Source organism: Thrips palmi, unplaced genomic scaffold (assembly GCF_012932325.1).
Source record: "Thrips palmi isolate BJ-2018 unplaced genomic scaffold, TpBJ-2018v1 HiC_scaffold_19, whole genome shotgun sequence".
Lineage (NCBI taxonomy): Eukaryota > Metazoa > Arthropoda > Insecta > Thysanoptera > Thripidae > Thrips > Thrips palmi.
This window is the reverse complement of record NW_023144628.1, coordinates 7,513,501-7,540,401: the sequence shown is the minus strand read 5'-3', so window position 1 is coordinate 7,540,401 and position 26,901 is coordinate 7,513,501. Positions and strand designations below refer to the sequence as shown.

The 26,901-nt window shown below is 63.1% G+C and overlaps 3 protein-coding genes across 6 annotated transcripts in view; 1 reads left to right on the top strand and 2 right to left on the bottom strand.

Moving 5' to 3' along the window:
• The first annotated feature begins 4,047 nt into the window (after nucleotides 1-4,047).
• Nucleotides 4,048-4,969, top strand: LOC117646298. The gene is made up of 5 exons (XM_034387159.1): nucleotides 4,048-4,149; nucleotides 4,230-4,338; nucleotides 4,425-4,510; nucleotides 4,588-4,741; nucleotides 4,818-4,969. Exons 1-5 carry the CDS (start codon nucleotides 4,048-4,050, stop codon nucleotides 4,967-4,969), a joined length of 603 nt encoding a protein of 200 aa, XP_034243050.1.
• Nucleotides 4,970-5,011: 42 nt separating this feature from the next.
• On the bottom strand, nucleotides 5,012-7,155 carry LOC117645872. Its single transcript, XM_034386405.1, has 5 exons — nucleotides 6,597-7,155; nucleotides 6,182-6,509; nucleotides 5,811-6,102; nucleotides 5,571-5,723; nucleotides 5,012-5,423 (listed from the first exon to the last, which is right to left on the bottom strand). Exons 1-5 carry the CDS (start codon nucleotides 7,078-7,080, stop codon nucleotides 5,037-5,039), a joined length of 1,644 nt encoding a protein of 547 aa, XP_034242296.1. The 5' UTR covers nucleotides 7,081-7,155; the 3' UTR covers nucleotides 5,012-5,036.
• Nucleotides 7,156-9,010: 1,855 nt separating this feature from the next.
• The window catches only part of LOC117645940 (collagen alpha-1(I) chain-like), a 28,615-nt gene continuing 10,724 nt past the window's right edge, over nucleotides 9,011-26,901 (bottom strand). The window contains exons 2-10 of one of the 4 annotated variants that reach the window (XR_004587754.1): nucleotides 17,620-17,723; nucleotides 16,263-16,976; nucleotides 16,069-16,188; nucleotides 14,861-15,913; nucleotides 12,835-13,413; nucleotides 10,574-12,753; nucleotides 10,374-10,485; nucleotides 10,031-10,295; nucleotides 9,011-9,887 (exon numbers count right to left, since the gene is read on the bottom strand). Coding sequence is in view for 3 of the 4 variants with exons in the window: in XM_034386509.1 (XP_034242400.1) it covers nucleotides 10,135-10,295; nucleotides 10,374-10,485; nucleotides 10,574-12,753; nucleotides 12,835-13,413; nucleotides 14,861-15,913; nucleotides 16,069-16,188; nucleotides 16,263-16,976; nucleotides 17,620-17,707 (5,007 nt within the window). In the remaining variant the exon portion in view is untranslated. Of the gene's footprint in view, nucleotides 10,296-10,373; nucleotides 10,486-10,573; nucleotides 12,754-12,834; nucleotides 13,414-13,518; nucleotides 14,185-14,860; nucleotides 15,914-16,068; nucleotides 16,189-16,262; nucleotides 16,977-17,619; nucleotides 17,724-26,901 lie in introns of all 4 variants that reach the window. The other 3 variants (XM_034386510.1, XM_034386509.1, XM_034386511.1) reach the window with 3 other exon arrangements.

Sequence of the window (26,901 nt, the reverse complement as noted above, 5' to 3'; positions counted from 1 at the left end):
GCGCCCCGCCCTTGTTTTATTCCTGTGTTTTGGGCCTCTGCCCGCACCGCGACGGAGCGCCCGAGCGGCGCGCGTTTCAAGCCCGCGCGGGGGGCACGGGAACCCCTGCTTCAAGTTGTTGTTCCTCCGTACCCTTCTCAGTCGCTTACACACACACACACACGCACACACACACGATCTCGGTTATTCAGGGGTGAGGTGGAAAAGCCTCGACTTGTTCCCATTACCGCAAAGTAACGTTTCCGCCCTCCTCGGCGGCCTCGGCCGCAGTTTAGCCTCCTTCGTGCCGCCATGCTGCGCCATGGCGCCGCGGCCGGGGCCGGGGCGAGCCGGCGCCGTGTCACGCGGTCCCCAAAGAGCGGGGCAAGTACTCGAAACGTGGTCGTCGCTCTGTCTCTCTCCCTCTCTCTCTCTCGTCTGTGGTACTGTGGTAGTGGGCCTGCAACGCGGAAACTTGGCAAGAGGGACCTTGCGGGGGACTTGACGTGGCGCGATATCTCCAAAGTTGCGGCCGAGCGGCGAGGCGAAGCGGCGAGTGTGAAGTTGAGGTCTCGGCTAACAGTCTAACAAGCGGGGGTGGGGGGGGGGCATGTGCTGCCGGAACGAGTCGACAATGGTCCGCGAAAGTGGCAGTGCCACGGCCAGCACACTGATTCCGAGAGTCGTTTCCGTCGCTCTGTCTCCCTCGCTCTCACGGGACGTTCTATCAACGTGCGAGAGAGACAGAGCACGGCTCGGCCACCGCCTGCTGCGCGCCTAAATGAGTTTCGGCGCGGCGGCAGATTGATGCAAATGCACGCCGTCGTGGAGAAAAGCAGAGAGCGGCAGAAAGCCTGACGAGGTGGCGAGGCGGAATTTGTAAAGCGCGCCGTCAACGCCTTCACGGCAATGAAAGCGAAAAAGTGATTTCCCTGCCGCCCCGCCCCGCCCCGCCCCGCCGCGAGTCACGCAGAGGAAACAAATCTGCGTCTCACTCGGCCGAATTTCCATTGGGCGCGGCGGCGTTTTTAATGGTAATCTTTCCGCTTTTAGAATTGGCGCCAGCAGGGAGTCTGATTCCGAAGGAGTGCTTCGTCGGCCCGTCTCTGTCGCACCCCTTCGGGACGTCCCTAGCGGGCCTGGCGTGCGAGAGAGACAGAGCGACGAGTTCGGCAGCGGCCTGCCGGCCCAGCAAAGCGGAGCAGAGCGGAGCAGAGCGACCAGACGGCCAATGGCGTCCGGCAGGGCGACGAGGTGTTCGCGCGTGGACAGCAGGGGGCTGGGGCGGGCTGGGGCTGCCCGGTGAGTTTTTCCAGGCGGGGCGGGGCGGGGCGGATGCGGAAGGGCTTTTGTCCTGGCTGCACTTCCAGCCGGCTGGCCGCTCAATGGACTGGAAGGAGACCAGATAGGAGACGGTGCACTGGACGGCGGCCTGGACGGCGGCCTCGAGGGGCGGCGCGGCGCGCAGGAGGCGTCGGGCAGATGAAGATGAGGACGGTGCATCCGCAAGGTGCGAGAGAGAGGGTTGTCATGTCCAATCCCACGACGGAGATCCCAAGATGAAATTCAAAATTTGTAAGTAAAACCTCTTGCTTGCTTGCACCGACAGACAGACCGCGGCTAAGCCAGGGGGACGAGCAGTGCCCCAGCTGCCAAACAATAGGCAAAGCTTTCCCCGCGACTAAAGGCAGATAACGCCTGCACGCGCGCGAGGTCGTTTGTTTCTTATTTTCTCGGCTCCTTTATTTTTCGTGGCCCGTGGCGTCGCGCGTATATCCAATTTTTCGTTTTCACATAAAAAAGGATTAAAAACACAAACACACACACACGGCCCGCGAGGGTCACCCCGATAAGGGTGGCATTAATTGCACCCGGAGGCAGGGTGTGGCGGGGTGGGGTGGGGTGGGGGCGGGGTGGGGCTCTCGTATGAACGCGGAAAGACTATTTATTCTCCGCATGCGGCGCGGCCGTGTTTTATTCCATCCCCGCGGCCACGCAGCCACAACGGCCCCGGCCCGGCCCGGCACGCCCCGCCCGAGTGCCATCTTTTAATTGTGAGTGGTGGCCGGCCGCTCGCGCCGCTCGCGCCGCTCTTTATCTCGAGGGCCGTAAATTTGCCGCGGCATTAGTGGCGGGATCGCGCTAATCCCCGGTAATGAGCGTCCCCGTCACGAAGCACGCCGGGCACGCGGAGCAGGCCGTGCTCGAGGACACCCTCTCGCCCGACAGGTTTCCGTCCCTGGCCTCCGCGACGGCACCGACGAGTCTGCCGGTACCCTCATGTGTGCGATTCGAGCCCTGTTTGAGGGCCAGGCCGGCTAGCGCCAAAGGCGTCCCGCTGGAGTGACCTCTGCAGCGCCCTCCGGGCAGGCCGGGGGCAGGCCCTTCCTGGACGTGGCGCCGGAGGACGAGGCGTGGCGGCGCACAGCGCTACGCGGCGCTACGTGATGCGGCCACCATGGCAGGGCGGCCAGCTTAATCTAATATCCAGGCGGGGCGGGGCGGCGGCACCTCCCTCCCTCACGTTTATGCACTTCTCGGACGGGCCCACGAGCGTGGCCCGGCAGTAGAAGCCACCGGAAGGGTGCAGGCGGCGTGCCGGCGATGCAGGGACGGCGACGGCGGACACGTCCGTGGACTTTGCATTCCGCACCAGGACCGTCTGCAGACTGAGAGTCGTTTTCGCCGCTCTGCCTCTCTCGCACTCATGGGGCGTCCCGTGTCGGTGCGAGTGAGACAGAGCGACGAACGATTCTCGGAATCAGTCTGCTGGCTGGCCCGACCGAGCGGACAGCGGACCGTGCGCACCAATGATTTCGAGGAAAACCAAACGTGAAACTGGGACCTCTCTTTGCGTTTGTTAACTTGGTTCAGATTTTTCCTCGGCTCCTCGTGTCGCCTCGGTCAAGACGAGCCCGGCATGTGTCCCACATCTTACCTTGCATCTGACTCCGGCCGGCCGAATCCATGCGTGTATCCTTGTATCCAGATTGGCACATCCCACTCACAAACACCACACTGGCAAATCAACCAGCGTGCACTGTCCCGGCAAGTTAAGCACACGCACACACCGCTGTGTGGCCGTTCCCGTCACACACGCGGGAACGCTCCTAACCTCACTTTCTTCGCCCCGGACACGGCGGCCCGACTCTGCCGCCGTGTCGCGTCACGTCACGTGGATGTCGCCTCGTCACTGCGACTGTCACCGGCGCCTTGCGGTGGCGCGGCCGAGTCACGGACGTGTCGTCGGTGACGTCGTGGCGGACGTCGTGGCGGCGCCTCGGCCCTGCTCGGCCCGCGGGGGGTGGCGTCGTGTCTGCGCGCGGCGCCGTCGGAGGCACACTGACTGGCTGGGCTGGGGCGGCTCGCCCTGGTGGCCGCCGCGCCGCCGCGCCATCCCCGTCGCCACGGCAACCGCGGGGTGGCGCATGCGTCGCGGCGAGGGGAGGGGAGGGGAGGGGAGTGTTGTTGCAAAACCTCGCACGCGACTCGCACGCGCGCGCCCTCACACACACACACAGAGTAGTGAATGCAAAATCTAGGGGAGGAGGACAACACATCCCCGCCGTCACGTCACCAGCAGTGCGGCGCTCCGCGTTTAATCGCGTCAAACGGCTCAATCCGTAGAGCGCGTGTTTGTTTTGAATGTGATTTCAGATTTCGCGAGGGCGCGCATTGTTTGCGTTAGTTTGCGCTCCGGACCGCTCGTGCGTGCGTGGTGTTTTCCAATTAGTAGTGCTTCGAATTTGTTGTTTTAGTTTGTTGGAGTTTCTCGAAGAGCTTGGTCCACAGTGCTCTCATTCCCAGGGTTCCCTTTTCTTTTCTCTCCGTCTATCCAAATTACAGTGGCGTCGGCGGCCGTCTCCCCCTCTGCAGCGCCGCTCCGCGCATTCCACCTGATGCGCCAATAAGGCTGCGGTTGCCCCGACGACGCCCCCTTCCCCTCCCCCCCCCCCTGCCTCGCCGTCCCCGCACCGCCCCCCAGCCACCCTGGAGCCACTGTGGTTCCCCCCGTCCGTGGCGGGCTCTGGCCGCTCTGGCGGCGTCATCGGCTACCCCAGCCACGCCATGCCGGAGTCGAAGAACGCCGCCCGCGTCGTCGGTACCTGTGAGGCTCCCCCGGCCCCGGCGCTCAGCTTCCGGGTGCTTGCCTTTGCCCTGCTGGGGCTGGTGAGTCTGCGAACCCCTCGAGGGCCCCGGGACGGTGGCGGTGCGTCGCGGGCAGTGAGGCAATGATCCCCGTCGCGCAGGTGGTGAACGCTCACGGCGCGTGGCGCGGCCGCCGGGACTGGGTGCTGCGGTACGACGGCAGCTTCACGAGGACGCCGATGCAGCGGACGCAGCGGCAAGGTGAGCCCGGCCCGGCGACCGCGCCGAGGCAACCCGCCGGCCGTACTCCGCGCGCGCAGCAGGGAGTATCGCCGCGCGTCTGCTTGCGGTTCTAGGACTGACCGTGACCCTAGGTCTCGGGGCCGTGCACGGGTGCGCGTCGGCGGCCGCCTGCCTGCTGGTGCTGGCCGCCTGCTTCACGGTAACAACCAACGCGAAGCGAGTGGCTTTGAGATCCGCTTTTCGAAACCGGGAACCGGAGTTGTTGTGGCCGGGCAGGCCAAGCGCTGGCTGTCGGTGCCGGCCCTGCTGCTGACGGCCTCCGACCTGCTGGCCGACGTGTCCGACGCGGTGGTCGCCACCGTCTTGCTGCTGTCGTACTCCGGACTCGCGCCCGCCCTGGTGTACGCCTTCGTCGCCACACTGGTCATAGGTACGGCGAAAATGAACCCACCCCCCGACTCCACGGTGGCGTCCACCTGAAACGGCAACTCGTTGGCGTCCCGCAGCACTGGAGCTGTTCCTGTGGCTGGGCGTGCTGTGGTGGTACGAGCAGGGCCTGGCCGTGCACGTGAAGCAGCTGGAGCGGCGCCTCGCCGGGCGCCAGCCGCCCTCCACGGCCAGCTCGGTGTCGTCCATCACCACTTTCACCGACTTGTGAAGTGGAAGGGTCTTATTGTTGTTGTAAATAATACAAGCGCACTGTTATGAAAATACGGACTAGTTTATTAAGAGAGAGAAATGGCCACCAGGTTGCCCCTGCACCGCGTCGTGTCCAGGTGGATGTCCTCCGGTTCGGGGTGCGGGGTGGTGCTGGCAGGGGGCGGGCCGGCCCGCAGCTGCCCGAAGGCCGCCACCCCCTTCATCCTGGCCAACAGGAGTGACCTGGTGGTGGTGGGCGCGGAGGAGACGGACGACGGAGTGGTGGACGCCGTGGTGCCGGAGGCCGTGGCAGTAGACGCCGCGGTGCTTGACGGATGATCCGCGAACGAGGGCGGCACATCGCTGGCCGCAGGAGTCGTGGACTCGTGGCGCGTCGTCCTCTTGCTGCGGCAGTAGTCGTTGAGGACGCCGTCAAACACCCTCAAGTCGGCGTCGTCGTAGTGGGGGTGGTCCTGAACCGAAAAATAACATTTGAGTCGCGGCGACCCCGGAGCGCGCCTCGCGTGCAGGCAGCCCGCCGCGCCGTCGTGTGCGTTGGGTGGCCTACCCGGCCGTTCGCGGGCGCGAGGCTCCAAGTGGCTGAACCAGACTGAACTAACCTGCGGCGGCGCGAAGTGCCTGGCGTGCCTGGCGATGGCCTGGATGAGGTCGAACACGACGGCGTTGCACGTCTGCGGCGCGGCGATGAGCGTGCCCCTGGTCGTCTCCAAGTAGACGTGGCTCGAGTCGGTGCGGTTGAACGCGCTCAGCGTCTGCGGGAGAGAGGCAGGGTAACGGAAAGGGTTAAGTCGAGGGTTTGGAAACGTGGGAAACACGGCGTTAATGGGGGCGTCGCCTACCTTAAGGACCTGGTCGGCGGACGACTGCAGGTCCACGGAGACCCCTCCGTAGCGCCACAGCAGCTGCAGCCGCGCCGCCAAGTCGAGGACGTCGATCGCGGAGGAGGCCGCGGAGGCTCCTTTGGCCTTCCGCCAGTGGAGGTCCCTCCAGACCTCGGCCAGCGGCGACCTGGCGAACAGGGCGGGCGCGTCCCACAGCACCACGGGCACCACCTTGCCGCCGGGCAGCGCCAGGGTGCCGCCGTGCTCCGCGCCGGCGGCGTCCTCGTCCTCTCCGGACCACGCGCCGCACCTGGGCGCCGAAGACAACAGTCAGAGTAGACCTCGAGGGAGGGCTAGCCCCGCCACACGCGCAGGCAAGGGGAACTCACCCGGAGTGGCTGAAGTGGCCGAACATCCCCGCGGCCGACGGACTGCCAGTCGCTGCAGTCGACGCCGTGGAGGCCGTGGTGGAGGCCGTGGCCTCTTCGTCATCCACGCCTCGCAGCACCACGACGTGACACCTCGCCGAGGCCGAGAGGTACTCCGTGACGGACTGCACCACGTCGCGCTGGTGGCGGCTCAGGTGCAGGGGGAAGGACGCCGTCGAGTCCGTGGCGTTGTGGGCGTTGACGGGGGTGGCGGTGGAGGTCGGGACGTGCTTCGCGATGGCCAGCGGGAGGCACACGACCACGGCGTGCCGCGTCGGCTCTGGCTCGTCTGTGCCGACAAATGAGAGAGAAGTAGATCGACGAAGAAGGGTGCGATTCCGGTGCACGGCGGCACTCAGAACAAGTCGCTGCCTACCTGCCGACACGATGTGGTGGTCCTCCACGACCACGTCGCCGGGCAGCACGTGGTCGTGGATGTCGTGCGGGTGTTCCTCGTCCTCGAGGGAGCTCTCAAAGCCGCCGTGCAGGACGAAGTCGTGCAGCGTGGTGCCCTTCTCGCCGTGCTCCAGGAGCGAGGGCCGTGCCTGGGCGGCCCCGGCGGCCTCGGCCTGCACGGGCATGGCCAGCACGCGCAGGTGGCTGTGCTGCTGGTGCGCCATGATGAGCAGCGCGACGAAGGTGAGGGCGGCCATGAGGGCGAGGGCGAGCGCCGCCTTGAGCAGGGCGGTGGTGCATCGCGCCGACACGCCCTGCGCGTCCCGCCACTCCAGCGACGCCGAGGAGCCCAGCACGGTGGCCGCGCCCCGCGTCACAGTGTGCACGCGCACGCGCTCGCCGCGGTTCAGGAACTCGTCGTCCAGCAGGCGGGAGTAGTCCAGCTTGGTGGGGTTGGTGGCCATGGTGCGGGCCGAGGTGCTCGCCGTCACATAGTGTGCGTCCCGGAGCGCGGCGTACGACGGACTGGTCGGGGCCCGTGCCCGTGGGGCTGCGTTCGAGCACGCCGACGCCCTGCTTGTTTGCGCTAGCGGTGCTGGCGGTGCTGGCGGTGTTGTTGGCCCCCCTTTTCGGACGTGTCGCGCGTCTCGTCTTAGCCGCGTCGGCAGAGTGCAACGCGCCGCGCTGCGACGCGACCGGGAATCGAGCGGACGTCAGCCCGGCCAGACGCACGATCCGCGCAGTCCGCGCAGTCCGCGCAGTCCGCGCCCCAAGGCCTCGGTGTCGGGTGGCGCTTGGCCCGCATACTTTTGAGCTTTCGCGGAGGCGGTGGTGGAAACCAGGTCAGTGAGGGGGAAAATTAAGTGTCAACATAGTGTAAAAAAAAAATCTCATTCAACGAACGTTAATGAAAGCAGATGATCCATCGCGTTTCACAACTGCTGTGATAGCCGAGAGGTTAGAGACGTGGGATCGAGTTACCGCAGGCCGGCGATCGAATACCAGCGTCACAAAAGTTTTTTCGACTTGCTATCCTAAGGGTGGTGGTTCGAGGCCATGAGAGCGGAGCCGTGTGCAACAGGCCCACATGCCGGAGGTTCGACTCCTAACAAATATTTCCATTTAATTTTACTGCCTCACCCAGTGCGGTCCAAACCCGTAAACGTGAGCCCACTCCGAGCATGGGACGTGGTGGTCCAGGGAGTAGAGGCGTCGGTTCTCTGTTCTAGGGTCGGTGGTTCGACTCCCCCAACTTCTTGCGAAATTTTGACCGGGTCGGTCGAGTCCTGTTGCGTCAAGAACCCACCTCACGCCGATCCCCTCATCATGGGCCGTGGTGGCCGAGAGCATAAAGTCGTGTGATCCCGATGGCGGGGTCCGGGGATCGAATCCCATCAATTCATTACATTTTTCGACCGCCTTCCTCCCAGTGCAACTCAAACCCGTCGTCCAACACGCTGCCAGACGTACAAGCGTGATAGCGTAGTGGTCAGAGTCACATTCACCTGGCCACTCCGCTGTGGGTGTCTAAAAAGCAATCCGCTTCGGCGGGTTGGCCTCGGCACTGGAGCGATGGCGTATTTGATCCATCAATCCAGACCACCCGGTGTGTGGTTGCGGGTGGTGCCTCCTCGATCCGTCGGGGAGGCGATGATAAGTCCTTTGAAGCTGGCCTAAAACGCTGTATGTTCGGTACGGGAGCGCCGGACAGTGGGGGTACCATGGGGTACACAACCAACCCTACGAAAACAAGAAGCTCCCACCAAACCTCTTCTCTGTCTGAGTCTCTCTCTGTCTCTCTGTCGTCCCACTCTACGTCCCGCCCCTCAAAGAGCTTCACACTGGGTGCTCCGACCCAGCTGTCTGAGCTTTGGGGTCCTACTGGGTCCCCCGGCGAACGCTTGGGTCGCTGACGGGATTAACCCCAGGTACCTGATAGCACCGGTTCCCATCCCGAACACCGAAGTAAAGCAGGAGGCCTCCCCATTAAGACTGGGGAGGGGGTGTAGAGTTCAAATTTTTTCTTTTCCCTTTCAAATTTCTCGGTTAATACTCGTTTGGTTTCCTTATACGGGGTAGTATGCGGGCTCATTCCAAAGATAGTAATTAAAATTGTGTATGAAACAAAATATATAGACCCGAGCGAGGTGGCCGGTGTTGGTACTAGCCGTGCCGAGCTGTGGCCTGCACCGCCCGCCGCCGAGCCCGAGCTGGCCCGATGAGTGCCCCGGGCCGGGCCGAATCGGGAGGTATTGTTGCGCGATATTCCGCGCCGTGGCAGGCGGGGAGGGATTGTCAATGTTGCGCGCAGTCCGGGTTTTTAAGAGCTCTGCTGTGAAACCAATAAATGTGTACTGTTGGAATGGGTTTGGTTCGAGCAGGGAAAAATTGAAATTGCACAGTTTTAATCTCTAGCACTTTATTTAATTGTAGAAGGACAAACAGTCTTGCACTCGCTCTCACATCACACAAAATTCGCATTCACTCGAAAGGGTTTATATACAACCGCCACATTCACACTGAGCGACTCTCTCATTGGCCATGTCTTTCTTGTGTTTCATTTCTCAGTAAGCGGCGGCACAAGCACTCGGGGGGAAAAGGAAATAAAGAGAGAAATGATTATTTAAAAAAATATAAAAAGAAAAGGCGGTACGCAACGCATTGCCCCGCAAAGAAGGTTCAACTGCTTGTGCAGAAAAACAACTTTTGTTGTTATTAATTAAAAGGGAAATTGTAAGCAGATCACAGACTTAAAAGTGCAAATATTACCCTGGCTTTGTGTTTGTGGCAGATGAGAGGCCGATACTATTCAACTAATTTTCATATTATATTTGTAAAATACATCTAGCCTATCTTTTCTTTAAATAACTCAGATCACATTTGTCAATGGCTGGTATGCAGAACGTAAAAAAATCTAATGTCTACTAGTTCGCTGTCTTGTTACGGCCAGTTTCCTTCAGCCTGTAGTTTAAAGCGGTCGTAAAAAAAACACAGAAAAAATAAGTTAAAACTTGAGAAGAAGTGGCACTACCGATACGAAGTTACGTCGCTCGTGAGTCTAGTTTCTAGTCTTGGGTCTGTAATGCACACGTCGTGCGAGTACATGTTTAAGCTAATCACTGCGTGTCTTACGCTAACTCAGTTTAAAATGTGTAAGATCAAAACGGAACGCCGCCGACGGGGCGGCTGCTCCAGTGGCGCGACCGTGCTCAATATGAGCAAACTAGCGGCGGTCGCCCACGCGTCACTACACTGGACACTACGGCCCGCGGCGGATGGCAAATGCGGCGGCACGCTCGCCCCCACCCCGCGGCACCGGCAGGCACCGGGCGGGCGAGGCGCGGCCGACGGCGTGCTCGCCAACAACTGCAACCAAGTAAAATCCCTAAGCCTCCGCCGCGGGCGTAGCATGCGTCTCTCAGCACCGCGTCGTCGTCCTCCCTATTCCCCCTCCGGAACACCGAGGTCCTCGGGTTCCCCGGTCGTCGCGGTCCTCGTCGCGGTCCTCGCCGCGGCCCCTACGCGCCGACGTTGTACATCTCGGTGGGGGCGAGCGCCGCCTCCGTGTAGCGGTTGTCGTAGGCCATGCCCCGCCGGCACTGTGGGATGCGGCCGATGCGCTCGCACCGCTTGGACACCTCCCAGTACGCGAAGCCCTTGGGGCACTGGTACAGGTAGCCTGCGGGGGAAACAGTGAGTCGTTAGTGCCGATGCACGACCTGGACAACTCGCCACTGATACCGGACCGAATGCGTACCTTGGAGGTGGCCTCTGGCCGTCCTCTTGCACTTGAAGAACCGGAGGCAGTCCTGGTCGTAGGGGAACAGGCCCTCCTCGGGGCACAGATGTCCTTTGGTCGCAATCTGAACCTGCAAAGCGGTGAAGGAGCCAGGGTCAGATTTCATTACTTTCGTTGTTATGCAATTTAATTTTAGCGCGTGGTGCTGGAGAGCTTACTGGAGGAGGGGCGTCGTCGACGAACCGCCGCACCCGGTCGCCGGCGATGGAGCCCTTGCAGGGCGTCGTTTCGCCCTGGGGCAGACACTGGATCTTCTCCTCGTCGAAGAGCGTGGCGTTGGGGCACGACAGCACCAGGACCTTCATGTCGTTGCCGCCGTTGCCGCCCGTGCACTGGTAGAACTGGTCGCAGAACTTGGGGTGGCGCTTGAAGCCCGTGGGGCACACGAGCGGCATCTGGTTGTCCTCCAGGTCGGGGCACTCGGTGTTGTTGCTTGGCGGCTTGGGGGTGGACGACGGCTCCGTGCTGGGCTGCTCGGTGGACGACGGCGTGGTGGGCTCGTCCGTGGAGGCTGGCGTGCTGGAGTCTGACGGCGAGGTCGGCGCGGTGGTGGCCCCGGCCTCGGTGCTGGAGGCGTCCGTGGAGCTCGGCGACTCGGTGCTGCTGGGCTCGGTGGACGTCTCGTTGGTGGCCGGCGTGGTGGCGCTGGGCGTCGTGGAGTCTGGCGTCGTCGCGGCGGGGCTGCTGGACTCGGTGCTGCCATCGGCTGGCGTCGTGCCCTCGGTGGACGTCTCGTTCGACGGCGTGGTCGAGGACTCGGGCGTCGTGCTGCCGGCCGGGGTGGTGGATTCAGGGGCCGTCGACGACTCTGGTGGAGCCGTCGTGGCGGCGTCGGTCGAACCGCCGGTGGTGGGCTCAGTGGACCCAGGGGTGGTGGGCTCCGAGGAGCCAGGTTGGGTGGTGGGCTCAGATCCAGCCGGGGTCGTGGGCTCGGATGAGCCAGCCGGGGTCGTAGACGTCTCGTTGTAAGGCGCGGTGGTGGGCTCGGACGAGCTCGGCGTGGTGGGCTCCGACGAGGGCTCGCTAGGCGGCGAGCTGGAGTCGGGAGGGCTCTCGCCGTCGCAGTCGCGGGGCGGGTACACGGAGTCGGCGTGGTTGCACGTGTCCAGGGCGGGGTCCCAGATGGTGCCGGCGGGGCAGTCGAAGAAGAAGACAGAGAAGCGCTGGCCCTTGTCACCGTCCCAGTCCACGCAGCGGTAGAACTTCTTGCAGTCGGACGGGTGCGGGTAGAAGCCGGCCTTCTCGCACTTGATCTGCGGCTTGGGCTTGGGTTTGTTGGGCTTATCACAGGGGGTGGTTCCGTTCTGGCCGCCGCTCTCAGGCCCGCCGGGTTTGTTGGAGCCGTCGGGAGGACCAGCGGGCGGGTAAGGCCCGCTCGGGCCGTCTGGTCCGTTTGGTCCGTTGGGTCCATTAGGTCCTTTCGGCCCGTCTGGCCCCTGAGGCCCACTTGGCCCCTGAGGCCCACTTGGCCCGTTAGGCCCGTTGGGTCCATTAGGTCCCTGTCCACCGCCATTTGGTCCGTTGGGACCCTGAGGTCCGCTAGGACCGCTTGGCCCGTTCGGTCCATTCGGTCCATTGGGCCCGCTAGGTCCGCTAGGAGGTCCAGCCGGTGGGTAAGGCCCGCTCGGTCCCTCGCCTCCGCCGTTAGGTCCGTTTGGTCCCTGTCCGCCTCCATTGGGTCCGTTAGGGCCGTTGGGTCCGTCGGGTCCTTGTCCGGCCGGGCTCTGAGGAGACCCGGTGCCGCACGGGGGCTTCACAGCCCACGGGTGGTTGCAGGTGAGCACGTCTTGGTCCCACACCGTGCCGGCGGCGCAGTCGAAGTTGTACCGCGTGAGGCCGTTGCCGTTGTTGACGCAGCGGATGAACTTCTTGCAGTCGCTTGGGTCTGGCGCGAAGCCCTCTTGGCTGCAGGTGCCGTCACCCGGCGCTGGTGGCTGTCCACCCTGGTCTCCGCCGCCAGGCTGTCCAGGCTGTCCAGGCTGTCCGGGCTGTCCGCCGTCCTCGGGGTATACCAGGTTCTCCTCGTTGTCGGGCTTGTACGAGCCGTCGTCGCCGCCATCGCCGTTGTCGGGCTTGTAGGAGCCGTCGTCGCCGTCCGGCTTGTACGATCCGTCGTCGCCGTCGTCGCCGCCCTGCGCGGGCTGCGCGTTGTGGCACTCGCCCTGCACGGCGGACGGGTAGTTGCACGTGAGCAGCGCCTGGTCCCACACTGTGCCGGGCCCGCACGAGAACTCGTACTTGGTGAGGCCGCCCTGGCCGTTGTCCACGCACCGCAGGAACTTGGTGCAGTCACCGGGGGCGGGCTGGAAGCCCTCACCACTGCAGCCATCCTGTCCACCTGGGAGAAATTCAGTTGCAGGTTAACAAGTGAAATTCTAAAATTGTGCGAAGCTAAGCGGGAATGCGGTCCGCCATTTACCTTGTCCGGGCTGATTTCCAGATCCACCTTGTCCCGGCTGACCGCCTTGTCCGGGTTGGCCACCAGGCTGTCCTCCTTGGCCGGGCTGACCTCCCTGACCTGGCTGTCCACCAGGGTACCCTCCCTGTCCTGGCTGTCCACCTTGTCCGGGCTGTCCACCAGGTTGTCCTCCTTGTCCGGGCTGTCCACCAGGCTGTCCTCCTTGTCCGGGCTGACCTCCCTGACCTGGCTGTCCACCAGGGTACCCTCCCTGTCCTGGCTGTCCGCCTTGTCCGGGCTGTCCACCAGGTTGTCCTCCTTGTCCGGGCTGTCCACCAGGCTGTCCTCCTTGTCCGGGCTGACCTCCCTGACCTGGCTGACCACCGGGGTACCCTCCTTGTCCGGGCTGTCCTCCTTGTCCGGGTTGTCCACCCTGTCCAGGCTGTCCTCCTTGTCCGGGTTGACCACCCTGTCCAGGCAGTCCACCTGGATAACCTTGTCCTGGTTGTCCTCCTTGTCCGGGCTGGCCTCCAGGCTGTCCTCCCTGTCCGGGTTGACCACCAGGATAACCTCCCTGACCACCCTGCCCTGGTTGTCCACCTGCAATTGAAATCAGCCTTAATATGTGTCATAACTAAAACCAAATACTGTCAAAACATCTACTCTTGGGGCTTCAAACAGCAAGACAAGTAAGGTTTTATATACCGGCACCGTTCGTGGCTCCAGAGCTACTGCTGGGGATTACAAACGCCGAATTGACTCCGTTCGACCCGGAGGTCCCGGAGTTCACAGAGATTGCTCCGGTCCCGCCTGAACTCAGAGTGCTGCCCGTGAAGAACGAAAAGTTTGAGCCGGTCGGGCGGAACGGGTTCACAGGGATCCACCCGTAATTTCCCGAAGCGTCTTGCGAAGCAAAGAAGCCACCTTGCCAAGCGGAGGAGGGGTTAGTTAAGCTCCCTGCTGTCGCATGGGACGAACTACTAGCTCCGCTGCTAGCGCCGCTGCTAGCTCCATTGCTAGCTCCATTGCTAGCTCCATTGCTAGCTCCATTGCTAGCTCCATTGCTAGCTCCATTGCTAGCTCCATTGCTAGCTCCATTGCTAGCTCCATTGCTAGCTCCATTGCTAGCTCCATTGCTAGCTCCATTGCTAGCTCCACTGCTAGCTCCGCTGTTTGCTTCGCTGCTGGACGAGCTGCTAGACCAGGAGGAGGCCGAGCTAGAGCTGGAAGCAGCTGAGCTACTGGAAGAGGCAGAGCTACTGGAGGAAGCTGAGCTGCTAGACGAGGCAATGTGCGACGCGTTATCACTGGCCGTGTTGCCACTGCTCAAGCCTTCAGTCCCTGCGGACCCGTTGCCAGACGAGGCTGCTCCTGGTGACACGAAAGTAGTGTTCGAAAATTCCCGGGAACAATCATTCAGGGGAATGTTCCCGAGACTTCCCGGGAATTCCCGGGAATATTCCCACTTGACCGGGAACATTGCTTCATATGAAACCCATCACATTTGATAAAAGTTATACTTTTTGATATGATTTTTTTTTATAAAACACGAATGTTTTAATACGAAACGTTTTGTTTTGTTCTCTTCTGAAAAAAATGGAAATACACTCAAGTGATTCATATTTATTTCTTGGTACCTTGCACTTTCTACATTTTTCGCGCAAAAACTAGCTGTTTTTAGCCATTTTTTCAAAATTCCCGGGAATTTCCCATTTTTTGGGTCTGATTGTGCCCGGGAACGTTCCCGGGAATTCCCTAAATTCCCGGGAATATTCCTACCCTTTAGAACACTACGAAAGCGTTAGTTGCGGCAGCCAAGCAAAAGGCAGAGCGAGTGGTTACCTTTGCGCGCTACTCACCACCGGAGGACTCTGCCGGTGCGTCAATGGAAGCAGCAGCTTCAGAACTACTTTGTGTATTGGAACTCCCACCAAATTCTGGAGGGGATACGCAGCATTATTAAGCACGAGCAAAGCAAAGCGTTACGAGGGTGCGAGTGAGCAAGCTTTACCTAGGCAAGCGCACACGTCATCATGCGGTACCGTACCGTTGCCGCCGTTGCCGCCGGGGTTAGAGCCGGGGCCTCCGGGCTGGCTGCCCGGGGAAGCACCAGGTTCACTTGGGCTACCGCTTCCGCCGGGGCTGGTTGGTCCGTTAGGCCCGTTAGGCCCGTTGGGTCCGTTTGGTCCGTTAGGTCCATTTGGTCCGTTAGGTCCGTTTGGTCCGTTAGGGCCGTTTGGTCCGTTAGGCCCCTGTCCCCCAGAAATTGGCCCTGTCGGTCCCTGTCCTCCAGAAATTGGCCCAGTTGGTCCCTGCCCACCAGAAATTGGACCTGTAGGTCCCTGTCCTCCAGAAATTGGCCCTGTCGGTCCTTGCCCACCAGAAATGGGGCCTGTCGGTCCCTGTCCCCCAGAGATTGGCCCGGTCGGCCCTTGCCCACCAGAAATTGGACCAGTTGGTCCCTGTCCGCCAGAGATAGGGCCTGTTGGTCCTTGCCCTCCAGAAATTGGCCCTGTTGGTCCTTGCCCTCCTGAAATTGGTCCCGTCGGCCCTTGACCACCAGATGTTGGCCCGTTAGGTCCGTTTGACCCATTCGGTGCGTTAGGTCCGTTTGGTCCGTTAGGTCCGTTTGGCCCGTTAGGGCCATTCGGTCCGTTAGGTCCGTTTGGCCCGTTAGGGCCATTCGGTCCGTTAGGTCCGTTTGGCCCGTTAGGTCCATTCGGACCGTTGGGTCCATTCGGTCCTTGCCCTCCTGCAATCGGCCCTGTGGGTCCTTGCGAGTTGTCAATCGGTCCTGTGGGTCCCTGCGAGTTGTCAATGGGTCCCGTGGGTCCCTGTGAGTTGTCAATCGGCCCAGTAGGACCTTGCGAGTTATCAACTGGTCCAATCGGACCTTGTCCTCCCGAGACTGGACCAGTTGGCCCCTGCCCACCCGAGACTGGTCCAGTAGGTCCCTGTCCCCCAGAAATGGGTCCGGTTGGCCCATTAGGTCCGTTTGGTCCGTTTGGTCCGTTTGGCCCGTTTGGCCCGTTTGGTCCGTTGGGTCCATTAGGTCCGTTAGGTCCGTTAGGTCCGTTAGGTCCGTTTGGTCCTTGACCGCCTGGACAAAACAGTAATCATTAATATCCTGAAATACTAACTCATAAATTGTGCTACATGCAGTAAAGTGCAAGGTGTATTGTACAAATGGTGCGGTAACAAACTACTCTTTGTCGGCATGCTCAACGCTCTCCCACCACTGTTCACCCAGCTTACCTCCAATCGGCCCAGTCGGTCCCTGTCCTCCGTAGATGGGGCCAGTAGGGCCCTGCCCACCATAAATAGGCCCTGTGGGGCCTTGGCCGCCATAGATAGGTCCTGTTGGCCCTTGGCCTCCTGAAAAATAAACAGTATTTTTTTCAGGTACTTGTTCTGGAGACCATTTCGATGAATCAATGCATGCAACTTACCGTAAATGGGTCCGGTTGGTCCTTGCGAGTTGTCAATGGGTCCCGTGGGGCCCTGTCCGCCGTAGATGGGGCCGGTGGGTCGTGGGGGTCGTCCTGAGGGTGGATTGTACCCGGCGTCAGGGCCGCTGGGCTGTCCACCGGGTTGTCCGCCGGGCTGTCCACCGGGTTGTCCTCCGGCCGCGCAGTCGCCGCGCTTGACGGCCCAGGGGTGGTTGCAGGCCGTGATCTCGGGGTCCCAGACGGTGCCCTCCCCGCAGGAGAAGTCGTACTTGATGCCGCCCGCGCACCGGTAGAACTTGCTGCAGTCGCCCTGCACGCCGAAGAAGCCGTCTCCGTCGCACTTGCCGTCGCCGATCTCGCTGGGGGTGGGCTGCTGCGGCTGCTGCGGCTGCTGCGGCTGCTGCGGCTGCTGCGGCTCGTAGGACCCCGACGGCACCTCGTTGTTGGTCTCGGACTCGGTGCCGCCGCACTCGGGCCGGCCGCTGGCCGACGGGTGGTTGCACACGTTGTTGGCGGTGTCGAACACGGTGCCGGGGCCGCACTCGAAGGGGAAGGCCGTCAGCCCCGAGCTGGAGCCGAAGTCCACGCAGCGGTAGAACGTCCGGCAGTCGCTGGGGTCGGGGAAGTATCCCTCGGCCTGGCACTGGAAGGCCCGGCGCCGCGGCCGCGCCAGGTAGCTGCCGTCCTGGTAGTCCTCGTAGTCGCTGCTGTCGTCTGCGGAAAGGCAAGCATCAAGAGCCGCTCGGTCCGAGATGCAAATGACAGGGCTGCCTACACTGCGAGGCACTGCGTGCTCCACCGCACCGTGGCGCCGTTAGTGTTTCCGCCGACTTCCGCAGTGCTTTATGGGCGATGAATCAAAGGGGCTTCTGTCTCTCTCCCTCCGCGGTTCGGCCGCGCGCAGCGGAAGCGTTTCCGGCTGCCTACCTCACCGGCCGATCCACTTGCTATTCTTTTGTCCCGATTGAATATGGCTCGCATGCGGCCGAATGAAATAATGAAATGTAATGCAGAGAAGGGCCGTCCGCTCTGTCTCTCTCGCACCCTCACGGAGGGCCCCGTGAGTGCGGCAGAGACAGAGCGACGAGACGACTCTTCAGAATCGCTGGGGAAGCGAGGCGGCGCCCACTCGCTTTCCTATTCCTTGCAATAATGATCGGAACAATAACGCGGTGGATTATCATTGGAAACGCGCCGCCGCGGACGGACAGAAGGGCGGTGAGTCGCTCCGTCTCTCCCGCACCCGTGCGGAGAGCCCCACGAGTGCGACAGAGACAGAACGACGAAACGACTCTTTTGAATCGCTCGGCAGCGCCAAGGGCCTCAAAGACGCATGGCGATGAGGCCGGGTACTTACAGTGGGCGGCCGCCTGCCAGGCCTGCGCGGCGAGCACCGCGACGACCAGGCACCAGCCCCCCATGGAGCCCCTCGTGGAGCCCCCCATGGCCCCTGATCAGCCCCTGCAACAGCAAAAACAACAACATTAGTGCAGTCCTTCTTTCCGCCGTAGGTTTCAAGACGTCCCCACCCCCGCTCCACGGCGGCGCCGTCAAGGAGTCCTAATTCATGGAACCGCTGCTGCCGCCTGCTGCCGCCTGCTGCCGCCTCCTCGACGGCGACCTTGAACTCGGCGCAGCGGCGCGTTTTTTCCGTTTCCGTTACGGGTATGAGTGGCGGTGGTGATTGGTCCTGATTGGCAGCCGTGCCGTACCGCGGCTGGGTTGCTGACCCCGTCCGCAACCGGGGCCACAGACAAAGACAGCCGGGCCATCGGAGGCACGGCCCGCTGCCAAAAGAAACTCTTCCGATGCCAACGGGCCAGCGTACGCCCAACAAGAGGCAAGGTAACAATTTGGCGGGATGTGCATTGGATAGCCGTCTGGCCTGCGGAGGCTGGTCACATGGAGCCATTGAACCAGGTACCAGTGGTTGGGTCGGTGCACTGTGGATTAGAAGACCGGTAGAGGTGGCCAAAATATCTGGCGCCTTTTGGGCTCCAGAGTCGCTAAATGGAACTAGAACCGAACGTGTGACCCCACCTATGGATTGCACTTAGAACAAGGAATCCATTGGTGGGGTCACGTGCTTGTTGTGAGTCCTGTTCAGCGACTCTGGAGCTCGAAACGCGCCTAGAATTTTGGCCGCGTCCACCGGTCTTCTGGCCCTCTGTGCGGTGGTCGGTGAGTATCGCGGGGTAAAATAGTGACCTGTCGCGGCGGCAGTGCCGGTGGCAGTGGCGTGGCAGTGCCGCGACAGTGTCGGCACTGCTCCTTGGCAGGCAGCCCGGCGATGCGATGCGCGATAAGGCGGTGCGAGGCGCTAACGACGCGTGATAACACGCCAATACACGCGCGTCGCGTCACCGCCTGTCTCTCTCGCACCGCTGGGAGACGCCCCGCGAGTGCGAGAGAGACAGCGCGACGAAAGCAGTGTCGAGCGGCGAGGCGCGCGTCGCGGGGGGTGCGCCGCGTCGCCGCGTCACAGTCCAGATGGACATCCGGAAGGAACGGCAACGGCGCAGGTGACGTCACCGACGTCACCCGGCGACGATATCAGTTTTATTTTTCAACCCGACGTTGTTTTGAACCCCAAGCACTTGAGCTGCGCGGAGCGTCTCTCCTCGCGCTGTTCATCAGCTCGGCCAGCGCGGTGCGGCGCGGCGATGCCGGAGGAGGAAGGGCATCGTAAAAGAGGGGAAACGCGCTAAACGCGGGGAGAAAATAAAACGTGCAAGGCAAGCAGAGGCACTTGGCTCGGGCTGAGCGCAGCCAGCGCAGCCGGGGGAGGGGAGGGGAGGGGAGGGCGACGCAGTGCTGAGGTAATTGAAGTAATCGGATTGGCCGGGGATGTAATGGCATTAGGGGCCTAAGTGACGCCAAGCGTGGACTAGCTAGCGAGCCGGGCTCATCAAGGAGCGATCGACCGCCCCGCCCCGCCCCGCCACGCCCCGTCCCGTGGGACTGGCCGTGCGCTGCGCCCGGCAGCGCGGCGTTGGGGAAGGTTATGGTCAAGACGGTGCTGCCCTCCCACCACAGCGCGGTGGGCTAGCCTGGCCACCGCGCCGCGGCAGCGTGAGAGAGAAAGAGGGAAGGAGGTCCGCCACGATTTTCGTGTTACTCTGCACGCAACCGACAAACGGCATGATCCTGATGGGCCATCCCCACGTCGTCGTCCTCCAGGTGGTCACCAAAGTCGCCGACGTGGAGGCAGTCCGCGCGCCCAGAGGCCGTCCTGGCCGTCCTGGCCGTCCTGGCCGTCCTGCGGCGACTCGGCGACGCCGCCGTCCGAGTCCCACGCGAGTCCCTCGGGAACCCTGCGCCCTTCCGCTTCCAAGAAGGCGAGGCGCCGCCTGGACGGCCTGGCTGGCCTGCCGCTCGGCCTGCCGGACCAGGGAGGGAACGGCCGGCGAATGACTAAAGGTGACGCTCGTCTTTTTGCGGTGGAGGCGACAGAGTCGCGTCCCTGCGAGCCGCGAGCGACCATCGGCCGGGGATCGGCACCGAGATCGAGATATCGACTGGATATGACTCCGGCCCCGCGCACCGCGACACGCGAGGCCTCGGCGGCGCGCTCGGCGGCAAGGCTCTGGAGGCCCGCGACACGACGGCGATGACGACACGCCGCGCGGCACGCAGGCCGAGACGCAGGCAGGCTGGCAGGGAAGTGTAATCGATGTGCAGCGGGCCGGTTTATCGGTCGACGAACCCGACATGACGGCGTGGCGCGGCGTGGCGCGGCGCGGCGCGCAAAGTGAAGCAGCATTCGCACCTCGATGCCGGGATTGCTCCGCAAACAGCGCCATCGCGGACGAAAGGGCGCGGCCTCAACTTGACGCCGCCACCGCAAGCAGACGGACAGGCAGACAGATTCATCGTCACTTTCGCTGTTGCACCTGCGGCCAAGCCCGCGGCGGTCGTCGTCCGGGTCCTTCGTGGCGGTGCCTGGCGCGTCGCGGCCTTGGCGGTCGCTTCCAGTGCGCTGGCGGCCTGGCGGCCTGTGTCGCGACACTGGAGGGCCAACGCGACCCGACGCACCGGAAGCACCGGAAGCGGAGCCCTGTGCCCCCCGGCGCCTCTGTCTCTCTCGCACCCATGCGGGACGCCCCATGAGTGCGGGAGAGACGGAGCGATGAAAACGACTCTCGGAATCAGTCTGCAGAGGAAGGCGGCAACAAAAATGAGCAGAGGCCGGAGCCGGAGGCAAAGGATTTCGCCTTGGCGTAAATGGTGGTAATGGAGACGCAGAGGTCGCGGGCTGGCGGCACGGCGCGGCACGGCGCGGCACGGCGGTGACTGATAGACAGCGCGTCACCGCCTGCGTCGCCGTGTGAACTGGGGCCGAGGGTCACGGCCCGGAGCGCCTGGCGCCCAAGGACCTTCCTCCTCGCGGTCCCCGCCGTCGTCGTGGTGGTGCCCGCTGCCCACTCATTGGCAGTGTGGCGCCTTGTCAAAGCGGCCGAAATAGCACCACTCAGCGCCAAACGGACTGACAGACTATCCTGCTGTTACTCCACTGTAATTTGGACTGGACGGGGTCAACGGCAGAGCGGCGCCTCTCCCCCCGGCCGACGGGGGCGTGGCTCGGCCAGTCGCTCTGTCTCTCTCGCACGCACGGCCCGCCCCACTGGGGCGCGAGAGAGAGGGTCCCCTCGGGGTGGCAATGATCAGGGAGTCGCCTCGCCAGTCCGTTTCCAGCACTCTGGAGTGGCCGGGTCAGTGGCTGGAGACACGGCTGGAGTATCATTCGCGGCGGCGGGCCGACGGGGCAGGCGGGCCTGGCAGACGGGCACATCACGTCTCGCATTTTTTACCCGTTGCCTGATAAAGCCACCGCCGGGCGCGCGTAAACTGTCCACGTCTTATCTGGGAGAGTTCAGCCGAAAACACCTACACACACACGAGCAAACTCATACTTACATTCCCACACACACACACACACACACACACACACACACACACACACACACACACACACACACACACACACACACACACCTCCTTCTCGGAAGAGGAATGCGCGCTTTATGGCGCCCTTAAGGTCTTAAGGCTGCGGCGCGCGGCAGTTGGCAGTAATGCGCCGAGATTCGCACAGACAAGTTGGTGCCCCTGCGAGCAATCACATCACGACGCCGATGCTGGCGCGGACCCGGCGGGGACCCGGCGGGGAAGACCGCCGTATCCGCGGCGCCGGGCCCTGCGCGCTGCGTCCTTTCCGCCGGGGGGCTCCGCGACGTGTCCTTGGCGTGCGCGGGGAGGCCGTCGGCGCGGTGCCGTCGGTGCGGTGTTGGCGGCAGGCTCATCGCCGCCAGGACGTCGACCTGGCCGCGTCGCGTCGTCGCCGCCGTCGTCATTTTCATTTTGCCGCGACACCGATCACGGCCAGCGCGGCCGTCTAATGTGTCGGGACTCCGCCTGGCGGCGCGGGACCACACAGGAGGCACGGCCGGCACGGCGGAGCGCCGCAGCCCTTCACGCCTTTTTTCCGGCCGTTTTCGCCGCCAGCCTCGCAGTGCCTCCCAGGCGATTAGCGCGCCACTCCACCGCAAAAAGCGACTCGCCTAATGGAGACGTCGCGTCACGTCCACGGGGGCGGCAGGGCTGGGAGGGGCGGGCTGGAGTGGCCGCTGGACCGCTGGAGCGTCGCGTCGCGGACGACACGTCTCGGACGGCACGGCCCGCCCACCTTTCGCCTTTCGCCGACCTCGGCCGGCCCTCTGCCCGTTGGCACGCGGGGACGCCATCGGAAAGAAAAAGACGAGAAAAAAAAGGGCCGTCCTTGCCGGCGCCGGGAGTCGAACCCAGGCCTCCCGTTACTCGGCGTGCCGGCGGCATTGTGGCGCGGCCGCCGTAATGAAGAGGTCCGGCCAGTTTGCTCGGCGGCGACCAGTATCCTGCACTGCAGGGACGCGGCGCGGCGCATCAAAGCACCATCTGCACGCCGCAGTACAACGCCTTGCCGCCGTGCCGCCACGCCCAGCGTAGAACTAGCCAACAAGCCGCCGAGCCTAGGGCCGGCAGGGCCGGCAGGGCCGCGCCCTCGCCACCGGGTCAGCCCGCCAGCCAGCCGCCTGCCCCCGGGGGGTGGGGCGCCGAGGGGCACAGTCCGAACGCTGGGGGAAGGAACGGCGAACCGGTTTTCGTGAGATTTGCAAAGTCAATGCCCTGCTTGTACCCTCCCCCCCCTAACAAAGTACACCGGGGCTATATTTTAGAGCTGTTTTCTCCATTTCTCGGTGCTGCTGGCGCGGGCTGGCGCCGTGCCAGACTCCGGACTCGGCTAAGCGGAGCACGCCGAGCACGCCGAGCACGCCGCCCAGCCTCACTAACGTCCGGGCGAGGATGTTTGCGACTCTAGCGTCATCGCGCCGATAGAATAATGTAAGGGGAATTCTCCCCCCACCCTTTTTCCTCACGCACACACACGCACGTGCGCACGCACGCGCACAGCCGTATCGCTACAAGTGCCAAAACACGCACACCCGCCGTGTATCGTCGCGCGTATCTCCTGGGACACGGACCCCCGAGTCATCTTCGGTCGAAGCCGTCTGAGCTATCTGAGCAACGCCCCCAAGGCAGTGGAGGCCCCGCGTGAACGCCGGGACCAGCCGCAGCAAGGCAAGGAACAGGGAGAGGCACCGCCTGGCGAACGAGTTGCCTACCGCCACGGCGCCTGCGAACTGCAGGGTAGGCAGCACCGCCACACTCCGGAGTCCCGAAGCCACCGCGTTGCCTGCCGCCACGGCGCCCGGCCAGGCCGTCGTCGAGAGTGGGCCGGCAACCTGTCGGCCCGCGCCCGCTGCACTGCGCTGCACCTGCAGACCGATTCCGCGCACTTCGTCCACTTCGTCGCACCGTCTCTCTCGCACCCCTTCAGAACGGCCCGGGAGTGCGAGAGAGGCAGAGCGACTGCAGCGCACAATGGGCGCGCGGTGCGGCGCTGCTCCGTGGATGCTCTCCGAGACGTTCTCACGGACCCTTCCGGAAGTGATGGACTGACTAATAATGAAAACACATCAACGCAAGTCGAACGAGAATACTAATTACGGCCCCCCTCTTCGTTTTGCCGAAGGTCATCCGCGGCGGAGGACGTCAAGGACGCGCCGGGCCTCTGCTCGGCCGGGCGGCCAGGGTCTCGGCCAGGACGACGCGCGCGTCGCGGCCGAATCGGACCGCACGTTGACATGTCAACGGCCTCGGCCGAGCCCGGCGGCCACGCGGGCTTTGGCCTCTCGGCCGCGCGGCGCCGGCCAACGCTGACTGCGCGCTGACACGGCACGCTGACACGGCACGCTGACACGGCACGCTGACACGGCACGCTGATACGGCTGGCAACACACGCTGACCGCAGCGCACGCCGCGCGCCGCGCCGGGCCGGGCCGCGGGGCGCAGGTCAGGCAATCGCCTGCCGTCATGGGGTGACGTCATGGCCTATCGCGGGGCTTACACTGTTTGCGGCGCGCGGTTGGCTACACAGCGGCGAAGAAGAACGACTCCGAGGATGAAAGGAACGAAACGGTCCGTCAGTCAAGAAGACGCGCCGCGCCACTGCAAGACCTGCTCGGGTGTTTATCGCCAGGATTGAACTATAAATCAAACGTCGGCCGTTTGCTCAGATTAACATCCCGCGGGCGCGTCGCGTCGCGTCGCCGGCCAACGGGACGCCGCGGCAGCGCGCTACCACTCGCAGGCAGATGATGACGACGCTCCTCGCAGTTTCCGGACGGGCCGGGACTTAATCGCGACGCCGGGCCGGCTAGGCGAGCGCGCTATTTGAAAAGGACGCCCAATTATGTGCTTATCTTTTTCCGCCGGCCGCCACGCTGAGAGGAGGGGGGGGGCGCTACCGCCGCGGCCGCGCTGCCACGCTAGCCAGCCACGTGCCGGCCCCCTCCACCGCCCAGGTGTGCTTTATGGCCGAGGCAGCACCGCCTCGGGAATCCGCGACACGATAAAATCATCATCATCATCGTCAAATTAAATCCGCTGCGCGCCTTGCCCGGGCCTCGTCGTGCCGTTCGAGTTATCTATCCAACGCGCGGGTATTGATTTTCGAGTGTTTTCGTTGTTGTTTTGTTGTTGGCGAGATGATTGCCCGCGGCGCGCCTGCGCATGATTCACTGGCGGGGTCCTCCTCCTCCGGGTGCCGGTCCTCGGGGGCCTCGTCGCGGAGTCGCGCAGAGCAGCCCGCGAGGCGTTGGCGGCGGTTCGCTGATTTACGACTGCCCGATTGCCGATTCAAATTCGGCCAAACGCGGCGCCCAAACGTGGCGAGAATCCTAATCGCCGTCATTACAACGACAACGGCGATCGGCGGAGAGAAAGAGACAGAGGAAGACATTGTGTTCTTGACACCCGCAGGCCGCACCGCGCCGCACCGCGCCGTCGCACATGCTTGCTGGAGGACGTTGCCTCGCGATTCCGGGCAGTGTCTCTCTCTTTCCCACCTACACGGGCCCACGGCACGCCCCGCGAGTGCGAGAGAGACAGACGATGTTCCAGCGCCTAGCGGCCTAGCGGCCCGGCCCCGAAAATCGCGTGCGTGAGTGCGTGCGAGGCCTATGGCATGCCCCGTACTGCTTCGCACTAGACGAGCGCGGACTCCACATCGCTTCGTTAGGGGTTCAACGAACGGCAAGCCGATTTCTGTTTCTGTTTTTGTTTTTGTTCTCCCGAGGGTAACAGGAGGTGGAGGCAAATCGGCAAACGGAATAACACGCATTACAAGAACGGAGAGAGAGAGAGAGAGAGAGAGAGAGAGAGAGAGAGAGAGAGAGAGAGAGAGAGAGAGAGAGAGAGAGAGAGAGAGAGAGAGAGAGAGAGAGAGCGGGGAGGGAGAGAGACAAAGACAAAGGGAGTTTGGATCAAAAAAGGCTGTACGGCTCGACCAATCAGCACCGCGCCACCGAGCCCACCGAGCCCGCCAAGCCCGCAGAGATTCAAAGAGGTGTATTTCACTGTCAGCGCGAAAATGTTCCGAGAATCCAATGGGCTTTGGGCCGGGCGCGGGCGGCCCGTGGGCGGCCGGCTTGGCCAGGCTTGGCAGGGATGGGACGGGCCCGCATGTACTGCCAATTAGGATTGTGTGGATCGCCTGTTTGGATCGGCAGGGCGAGCAGGGCAACGGGACTCGCCGATGCTAGTGGCGTACCGGAGGGCGTACCCGAGAGCGTGCCCCACCCGGTCGGAGTATTTGGAGCAGTTTGCGGAAGTCATCCGCAGCTAAGTTTCATTCCGAACAGCGTCGCGCCACCAAGAGAGGCGATGAGGCCGAATTGAATGAGACTCGCTCGGCTACAGTTTCGGGGAGGCCGGTGACAATCAGTCCTTGAAACTTTGGAAAAACTATGAGCGCCGGTGCGCTTACTCGAACCCGGGTCCGTCCGGCATTGACAAACACGTGGTGAGTAACTCGGGAGGTAGACGGCCCAACACTCGGCTCGCGAATGTCGCATTTCGGCTCCGCGTTTGCTATTCGCGGAGCGGAGCGCGAGCCGGGGACCGGGGGGGGGGGCATGCCGCACCTGCCCGTCGACGCGACTCGCGGAGGTATGCGGCCCGGCCCGCCGAAACCGATCCCACTGGCACGCATTTCGCGAGGCAACCACCGCAGCCGCGGCACGCGCACCGCACGGGGCGTGCCGTGAGGGTGCGAGAGAGACAGGACGACGAGTTGCCCCGCACGGGATTAGCCTAAATGAGTCGAACCCTGCGACTGATCATGTCGTGTGTGCAGGTCCTCCTCCACTGGGGCGCCTCCCCCGCCACCGGTGGGGCCCGGCCCGGCCGGCCCGCCTGCCCGCCTGTGCGTAGTCTGGTTGTCTTTGTCTCTTTACGGCCCGGCATACGGCCCGGCCGAGGAGTGTGTCACTGGAGTGGGGAGCCCCATCCAGGCCCCATCAGCTGGACGGGCGGCCAGGGCGGCCCAGTCAGTCAGTCAGGGTCACCACGACGCCCCGCCCCGCCCATGAATGAGTTCGCGCCGAGCCTCCCAGGCCGCTCTCAAAGAAAGTCACGATCGGGTTCGATAGGGAACACACTTGAGGAACTGTCCGGCCGGAAGGAAGGGTTGGCAGTGTTTCCTGCTCGGTCAGGGCTTCTCACCTGCATCGTGGGCGGACAAGACAACAAGACGCATCCAAGCTGTCTCTTTTGCACTTACGGGCCATCCCGTGCGAGCGCGAGAGAGACAGTGAAAACGAAGATGCGCGGTATCAGTGTGCTAGCGTCGTAAAACGCGTGTCCCTCGGCGGGGCGCGAACCTCCAGCACGCGGGGCCACCACAATGCGAATGGCCTCTCCGACTTAATCTAGCTTTATTGCTTATCGCGACGCCTTGGCGCCGCGGCCGGCCGCACGCACACACGCGGAAGCCCGTAGGAGGCCTCCAAGTGCCCCATCCTGGCCCACCGCCAGCAACGTCGTGGTTTCGGATGCTGAAGCCTCGGGTTCGAATCCCGGCCAGGTAAAGCCCACATCGGGAAGAAAGACACCCCCGACTCCCCTGAGGTACTTGATTGAAGCTGTGAGTGGACACCAGGCGCGGCAGGTGCGATGCGGACTCGCTCACCTTCCACAGGATGCCCGTTGTCCCCGCTGCAAAAAGGGGCAGTAGTTTTTCTCCGAGGGTTACCTGTTCAAG